This window comes from Theobroma cacao, chromosome 3, assembly GCF_000208745.1.
Source record: "Theobroma cacao cultivar B97-61/B2 chromosome 3, Criollo_cocoa_genome_V2, whole genome shotgun sequence".
In the NCBI taxonomy this organism is placed as follows: domain Eukaryota; kingdom Viridiplantae; phylum Streptophyta; class Magnoliopsida; order Malvales; family Malvaceae; genus Theobroma; species Theobroma cacao.
Window position 1 is genome coordinate 22,409,766 of NC_030852.1, and position 9,277 is coordinate 22,419,042.

A 9,277-nucleotide genomic window follows, 5' to 3' on the forward strand; every position below is an offset into this window, starting at 1 on the left:
GGGTTTTTTAAGATAATGTCAACACTTAAAAGAGGGGAATAAGAGAAAAAAAATAACATTCCAGAGACATCCGAGTATTTGACTTATTAATTGATGTATGATTTTCTTCTAAAAAAAATAAAATTCGAATCCTTCTTTCTCCAAATATAAATATAAAAAAGATACCACCCACGAGTGGGGAGAAAATGACAAAAAAAAAGGAAATATTTGGCTGTTATTCTTAATATTTTGAATGTACTAATTGCCAAAGGCTCAAAAACCACTCTCTGTTGCACTTTGAGCATACTGTAATATAAGAGGTCCCAAAATATTTGTGAATATAGATATGCATGCTCCTGGTGGCGACAAACCGTTCGAGGCTTCATTCTCTAAGGCTTGAAAAAACTAAGGAACTACCAAAGCAACACCGAACTTCAGATATGAGAAAGAAGAATCCAGATATTGATAAGCCTTATGAACCGTGATCATATACAAGACTACTCTCACAATCAATTGCTAATAACCTATACATAGTGGGGTCAGACTTGATGAGGGGAAAGTATGGAACCAAAAAGGAAGTGAGATGAAAACTTCAATTGAAAGGGAAAAAAACAATCATGGCTCTTTGCAGAAAGAGACTGAGCAGCCACCCAGGGCCCTCTTCCTTTCCTCCTTCCTTAGAGCTCTATGAATAGTAACATGCAGCCGTACCATTATATTGTAGTTTCTCAGTTTTGTTCTTCACTGCTTTTGTGCAGAAGCTTCAACTTGATGTCGTTATTTTGATGGGCATGGCAGCCAACTTATCACTTTTGCCTTGGGGCCTAGGATCCTGAATGGCTGCCTCTGGCCAGAAGCTTCTTCTTAACTGAGCCTTAGACATAAGAATATCTGAAGATTACTTCCCATGTTTTTTACCTGCAACGCAAATTATTATAAATAAGTAATGTTGGTCTGTATAATCTTGTTCAAGAATATGAACTTAAGGTAAGTAATTATGTGGGGAACAAGCATCATAAGTACACACAGCTTGCATCACCAATCAAGTTCAATCTGATGGTTGCTTTAAATATTTAACTCACCACAAAGTGGTTGAGAAGAAGTGAAAGTTATACCACCAATAACAGCCATCATAAATGTAAATAATTGTCTCACCAGGTTTCATCCCCCCACAGTTAGTTGTCTTACACTCATATTCATTTATGTGACTGAAAGCAATTGCATTTAAATCACAAGTAGTTCATAAAGCCAACAAAACTAAAAGGCAACAGGGCTCAAAGGCAGGGGTGATGACAAACTGCAAACTGATATGGCTGGCAACAGAAATCATCTATATATTAAATAAAAGAGATTAGTAGTATGGTTGTTTATGTTGTTATTGTTATACCTCTTTGGAACCATGACTTTCGAATTGCTTGGCGGATCTGTCGCTCATGTCGTTCTAAGAGTTCATCAACTCTATGTGATTGAGACAACAAAGGGCCCGAAAATTCAACCTTGTCCCCTTCATCTTGGTAATCCTGTCAGAACAACAATATATAATTTGATCATTATAGAAATTCTAAAGATGTTGATGTGATGATACCTACTGATTTGAGTTTAGGGGCATGCATAAAGAAAATGAGTTCTTTTTCTTTATTTTCTTTTAGTTTTAACATAAAAAATAAAGAGGACTAAATTTACAAAAGCCACATTCTTCTCTCTCTCTCTTTCCCTCTCTGCTGGGTATGAAAGGTGTGTTAAAGAAGGTAGTTTTCTATTTCCTTTTGGTATTGGAAAGATTTATTGAAAAAAGAAATTTATACATCCATTTATTTAAAATAACATTTTCAAATAGTCAAATTCACTCTTGCATGCCAATTGCCTCACTTCAGTGATGCAGTGGCTGCATTACAGTGCAAAGCTAAATGTGTCAAACCTTCAATTTTTTGAAATTCAATACAGTTATTCAACAATTTTTTTTTTTATGTTTAATTTTCAGAGACACTAATTAAATTTCATAACAAAATATTTGTTACCAAAAATGAAAAAAAAAAAATTCAGCCAATTCAAATTTCCAGAGAGGAATAACAAGACCATGGTTTCTCCTTAAAATTGACACGGGACTCAGTAGCAGTGAAAGAAATGATAAAAACCTAAATGGATGGAAACTCATGCGCTATAGTAATCCAATTTCAAGGACAGTAATTACTTTCAGCCATCAAGGTTAAATATAATTAAAAATTTCCATTTTCTTTTAGTTTTATATTGAATTTAAACCATTTTAGATCTAGATGATTTACATAACTGTTTGTGAAAATTGAATTAAAGATGTCATGTGATCTGCAAAAGAGGTTTAAATATTAGATGTCAAGCACAAAATTTTAACGTAATTTCTGGTTCTAATATTTACAAACATACCAAATTATTTCTCTTGGCTGCCATTTCCTCTCTTTGATAAAGTGCCAATGATAGCTCTTGCGAGTGGTATCCACCATCAGAAGCATCAAACGAATCTGGGCGCTCAAACTGGCTCCATTGTTTCTGCATAGCACGCTTGGCAGCTTCATATGAATCATGGCCTCTAGAATCGGTGCGACCTCCATATATTACATCCCCATTTTCATGTCGTTTTGAATCAAAATTGTTTCTTGCATTTAATTGAGCAGAAGGTTCTAAAGAATTATAGATGTGACCTCTTGAGATAGATCTGCTGTGTGATCTTATGGATGCATCATCCTTTTGCCTTTTGGCCCATGCAAAGCCACTTGATGTGGACACTTGCAATGGACCAGAATAAGGAATATCACCTTGGGATGCATGCTTTACATGGGCAGCCTCTTCTAATCCATCAGTAGATGGATTTGGCACTCCGTCGCTGATAGTAGCATTTCTTTGCTTTGAGTTATGGACATGGTTACCATTAATTTTCTGAGAACCTCGAGTTTGAGCTGCAGCAGCATCCTGTATGTAAAAGAAGTAGTATAAAAAATTAGTTTTCTGGTAACAACACATATATATTTGCAGAGAGAGAGAGTGACATACCTCAACTGGTGCCAATTTACTTATTCCATGGGGTTTTCTAATTGGCTTTCTTGTTTCAGAACCGCGAACTCTTCCGCTTATCTTTTTCCTGAAAATTCATTGAAACTTAATCATTTAAGATGATATCAAACCATGTTACCTGGTATATATGTGCGTATATGGTGGAATTTGCCATAGTTCACTGCATATTTTCTAAAACCTCAGAAAAAGAAAAATTAGTTACATATACATCAATTGAGCATGTCCATGTTCCACGGAAGCAAATCATTCTATGTCTGTGAAGATCTTCAATAAGCGGGGTAGCTATGTTAGAAACTAAATGACAGTGACTTTTGTTAGATACTTATCCCAGAATATGAATTCAGGTGAGTACTAGATCCAGCTTGTGCATTTAATGAGATGATGCCTACCAAAATAAAGTAGAATAACTTAATTTTGACCGGACATCTAGCTCAAAAGGAAAAAAAGAATGAAAATTTGGGAAAATATTGATTGGAACTCAAACCACAGTTCTTATTTCAATGCAGATGGACTTAAACTGGATATGAAAGAAAACAAAGACAATGCAATTCCAGGTTCCAGAAAGCTACCTAAATTAATATCTCCACACACACACACATATATGAACAGAGTTCTCACCTCTTTGCCTCTTCACGATGTTTTGCATCAATCTCTTTGCTAGGTGGATATACTGGCAAGCTTGATGGATCACATGCATATGGCTTTGTTGTGAAATACTGAAAATTGTAGATTAAGAATCAGAATTTCAAATGATGGAAAATAAAGCTAATTAGAAGTATATGATTTGCACAAGATGTGTATAACCCTGGATATTGCATTTGTAATGTTCTTTAAAGAAAATGCTAGCTGAAATATAAGAACACCAAAGATACAATGAGATAACTTCATAAAAATATGGGAGTGACAGCAAACTGAAACTTATAGGCAATTTACTTCGTGCCCCAAGTTTCTTAAGGATTTTAATTAGTGTGTTTTACATTATTAAATTTGGTTAGTTCAGCCTTATATTCAACTTGAGCCACTACAGCTATTGCTTATTGATTTTAGGATGGATGTTTAACATGGTATTGAAGCTCAGGTTGTTCGTTGCCCCTCTATAGATCAAGGATACAGACACAATCACAAAAGATAAGCATAAATCCCCAATCTCTTTCCCTTCTTTCATCCCTTCCAAATGAATTTTCATTGCAAAAGCAGTCTGCATCCCTGTACCTGTAAACTCTTCTCTGCCATAGCCACCCCCTTAACCAGCATACTCCCTCTTATGGAATATACTTTCTCTCTCTTAACCTTCCCCATTTCTCTCTGTTCTCCTTATCATGTTAACAAAAGTGTCAATTCCCCAACCATTTTATTCTGGCAATCAGCCACTTCTGCCATAAAACACCCAAGGCCCAGCCAAATGATGAGAGAAAAGCCCTTTTCCAGTGCCTATTTGATGTCCTCATTATTTTTTCCCTCATCTGGATTTTTTCTTGTATGGTATCTCATTATGTCTGATACATATCAAACCACATATTAGGGGCACGTCCATGTTGGACAAAGTAACAACATAGACAAAAAGGGGGATATCATGTATCCCAGCTTCATAGCTGCCCTGTCTATTCAATAATTAGTTGTTTGTTGCCCCACATTTCTTTTCCATGCTGTATGCCATTTGCTTCTTCAATTACTAGCACTGGACCTAAATGTAAGGGGCATTTACTGGTGTTATTCGAAGTTTTTAGTTAAATATGGTGTTTGTGGTGGGCTTATTTTCAAGTTGGGGTACTACACCTATAGTCAATTAGTATTTGATTATATGCTTAATAAGGGTGAATGACAAATTACAATTTCGAATGGGTAATGATCATGTTGCCCTTTTTGCATAATTACCTCTGATGCAAGAGCACTGGAAGCAGTCCCACGCTTGTATGGCTCCACTGAAAGCAAAGTTTCTATTAAGTTCACAGCAGTTGCTGGTAAATCTTTAAAAGTCTCCCGAAGACAACTATCATAAGGTTGTTGTGGTTTGAATAGAGTTGCATGAGGAAGTCTTGATTTTTTCCAGTAATCGTCGGGTGGGGACCCACAAAGCTTGAAAATTTTATGCAGTTGTTCCACCTGTACAGAACAAAGGTGATTTACGAAAACATACTTTTATTAGTGTCAGAAATGTATATCAGCAAGAAATTAGGTACCTAACTAAATAGAAATTGAACAACTAAACTGACTATCGGATTGCATATATACAATATGAAATACATATAGGATGTCAACGGGTCATTCTAAAGGAATAAGACACTGTGGAGATGTCAAAGCAATAAACATTCAGTGCCTTTCAGATAAAGCACTCTCAATTAGAATTTTCTAATCAAACTTATAAGATTGATACAGTAGCAATAATCAAACTTAATAAAAACACACATAGGACTGGAATTTCCAGAGACGCCAATATTCCATTCCTAGTAAAATTTCCCAAGTACTGTGAAACTTGTTCTGTTCTTGTAATTGATCCTTTTCCTTATTATGAGGAATCAATTACTGTAGACTAGACCATCTCAGTAACACAAGTTATTTCCACTGAAATTGTTCTTTTTCTTTTCTTGTCAAAAGATCCTTAAATAGTCTTTCTCAATATTACAACTACGATGAATAATGATGTAAAAGATATGTACTTTAGCAAGGTGCATACCTCTGTTCTCCCTTGTAGGATAGGTTTCCCAAGGAGAAGTTCAGCAAATACACAGCCAACACTCCAAAGGTCCACAGCTGCTGTATAATCTGTAGAACCCAACAAAAGTTCTGGAGGACGGTACCATAAGGTAACAACACGACTTGTTAAGGGTTGCCTATGCCCAGAAGCACAGAAGTTTGCCAAACCAAAATCGGCCATTTTTAGGATTCCTTCATTATTTACAAGGAGATTTGATCCTTTAATGTCCCGATGCATTATACCTCGTGAATGGCAGTGATCAAGTCCAGATAACAACTGCTTCACGTAGCATTTAATCTACAAAACAAAATCAATATTCATTAGTGAAGATGCATATTTCAAGTTTATCGAGGCATGTGAATTATTTCACTTGTTTTTCTCCGCATTATAACACATTCATTTTTGGGTTTTAGACAACTTTAGATTTTGGTATTTGAATGACTGTGCATCCCAGTAAATATATTTTACAGCAATTTGTATTCCAAGGACTTTTGATTCCGTCTCAAATGATAAACCTACATATAGGACACTAGAGAGAAGAAAACAATGTCATTATCAACATGGGTTCTGTATACATGCCACCATAGAAAATTAGACTAACCTTATCCAGAGAGGCAAAGTGAACAAACCTGTGACTCGCTGAACTTGATGTCAGGACAAGACAGAAGTCCAGTGATATCATGTTCCATGTACTCAAATACAAGGTATATGCTACATGACATTCTGGAAGTAATTATCCCCTCCAATTTTATGATGTTTGGATGGTCAAGCCTTCGAAGAATTAGTATCTCTCTTGCCATGAAGCGAACACTCTCAGGCTCAAAATTGTCAAACCGAACCTTCTTCAGAGCAACTATCTTTCCAGTCTCAAGGTCTCGAGCTCGGAAAACGGTGCTATATGTACCTTGTCCAATCTGTTAAAGCAATTGAAAATCACTTAAGATTATAACATATTTACATCCAATATCAGGAAGAGTATCACATCCCAAGACAACTATAAATAATTCTAGTTCGCGTTGAGAAATTAGTAAACATAAATACAAAGATATAAAGGTAAAAGGAAATATAAGAAGTCACAAGCTGGGGTAAAAAAAAATCACATACCGAGTAGTTAATAGATTTAGGGTAAGAAAAACACCTATCTGAGAACCTTCTGACCATAAAAGTTGCTTTTAACAGAACAATAAGGTTCAAGTTATGTCAATTCTATAGCAAAACAAGCTTAACCAGTGATTAAAAGCTTAAGAGAACCACTTCGAGTGACGTGTCCATGGTTGTCCAAACAATTCAAAGGACTTCTATACCTGAAGGATTGAAAGCATCAAATTTTATGCATGGAACATACATGATTAACAAGAATTGCCTCTGCCTACATGGCATGATATTGCATATACAAATTACTGTAATTTTTTGCTCTTACTCTCTTCTTGATTTCCAAGGTCTATATAAGAGCAAGAATTGCTTGTGAAGAATGGAATTTTACACTTAACGTAAATTCAAAACGAATTGTAAAAAAAAAAAAAACGGAGTAAGAAAACGTGAAAGAAAAAAACAAACAAACAGACAGAACTGATAGTATCCAACAAACACGATGCTCTGAACGAAAATGACAAAAGAAAAACAAAAGCATTAACAAGCAAAAAGAACACAAGTAATCAATTTTCTTAACATCCCAAAAGAAGAAAATTTATGGGAAAACATGAAAGAAAAAGAAAATAAAAAGTTCCAAACCTTCTCAAGCTTCTCAAAAGAGTCAGCCTTGAGTGGGACCCAACCGTGGATAGCTTCACCGGCGACGGCACTGAGCCAAGCAGGCCACCCAGCTGCCACGTGTTCGCCTTCTATATACTTTTGTAAATTCCCCAACCTCAAACTCAACGAGTCGGATCTCGAACTCGCCCGACCCGACTCACCCAACTCGCTCCCACTCAGTCCCAACCCACCGCACCCACTACCCAAATCACTCACACCGCCACTAGTACTATTCTTTTTCTTCTTCTTGCTACCGCCGCCGCCGCTGCTCCTCTTCTTCTCAAGCTCCGAGAACCCGACCCGCGACCGACCCGAATTGGTCCCCACGCTACCGGCACCCGCATTTTCACGTAAGGCGCCGGAGTGGTCGAAAGCAGGCGTCACCGACACCGCCTGCTTCGAACTCACGCAACCCATCAATGGCCGTTGATCATGTGATGAACAAAACAAAAAGATCCCAACTTTCTTTCTGGGATTTCTTTTTATGGCGCGGACCCGGAAAAAACAAGAATTAACAAACACAACGGGGGAGTGAGTTGTAAACGGAGTTTCAGCTTCTCTCTGTCTCTGCGTCTCTATCCTTTCTTCTTAGAAAGAAAGCAACAAAAGAGAGCAGAAAACGAAGCCTTTTATACAATGAACATCCAAAGATAGGAGAATTTCTTCTTTCACTTTCAAAAATTATATTTATATACGTATGTGTATATATTTTTGTGGGAAGCGCCAATTGCGGGGAAGATAATGGATAGAGAAAGAAGGGTTTTTAATGTGGCTGGCAAACAAAACAGTGAGGCTACCGAAATCAACGGAAAGATTGAAATGAAAACCTTTTGATGAAGTTCTCCTTTTGAAGCAAAATTTCTAGGGAATTAAATGGGAAAAAGAAACGTTCCCCTTTTTTTTGTTTGTTTGCTTGGGAGTCTCTATATTCTCTCTTCTTGTTTCTGTCTGTCTGTCTGTCCCTGTAAAATTTTGTTTTGTCAAGTCTCTGTTTAATGAAGTTTGTATCATTCTGTGTTTGTATTCCACAGGGTGAGTACAAATAATGGCTGCCATTTTACTACAAACAGACAGGGGTGCCTTTTCTTAAATAATAATAATAATAATTAATGACTAATGATTTGTTTTATATTAATTTAATAATTGATTTATTTTTTGGCCCTTTTTGCTTAATGGGAATGGTTGGGTTGTTGTTGACTTAAATGAGGGTTTTTTGTCTTTGAAAATCTTAGGTTTGAAATCTACGTTGCCGGTTCGTTGCATATCCCTCTACTACCAAAAACCCGTGATATGAATCTCTAATAACTTGATGCAATTAATTATACACTTTCCATGTTACATGGTCCAGATTTGGTTGAAGCACAATAGTAAATGTACGTTTGGATTCTGAATTTTCTGTTACGTAAGAGCAGGGGATGGGGGATGGGAGAGAGGAACCAAATTAGAGAGAGAAGAGGAGAGGCCCAATGCCTTTTCAGATACGGCACGTGAAGAGAGAGAGAGAGAGAGAAGCAGAGGCAATTCATTTTCATTGAACAAGGCATTCAATTTTAAGGAAAGCAAAAGCAGAAAACACACCAAAGGCAGAAATTAATTGAGTTTGCTCACTTTTGCCCCCCACAATTTCTCCCTCGCCTTTCTCCGCTTCTCATCTCTCACACCTTTGCTCCTTTCTTTCATTTTATTGTTTCTTTATTATAATAATACAAATAAAAAAAAAACGAAAGAAAAGAGTAGCAACTAAAAGTGGGTCCAAATCTTTATGTTGAGAAGCCTAAATCAAAACAAAGCATCTCCCTCCTCTCT

The 9,277-nt window shown here is 36.6% G+C and overlaps 1 protein-coding gene across 1 annotated transcript; it reads right to left on the reverse strand.

Annotated features, from left to right (window-relative positions):
- Positions 394 to 8,526, reverse strand: LOC18604759 (probable serine/threonine-protein kinase At1g54610). Its single transcript, XM_007037383.2, has 9 exons — positions 7,451 to 8,526; positions 6,349 to 6,633; positions 5,699 to 6,016; positions 4,900 to 5,127; positions 3,643 to 3,740; positions 3,004 to 3,091; positions 2,380 to 2,922; positions 1,367 to 1,499; positions 394 to 897 (listed from the first exon to the last, which is right to left on the reverse strand). The coding sequence occupies exons 1-9, from the start codon at positions 7,886 to 7,888 to the stop codon at positions 878 to 880; spliced, it is 2,151 nt and encodes a 716-aa protein (XP_007037445.2). The 5' UTR covers positions 7,889 to 8,526; the 3' UTR covers positions 394 to 877.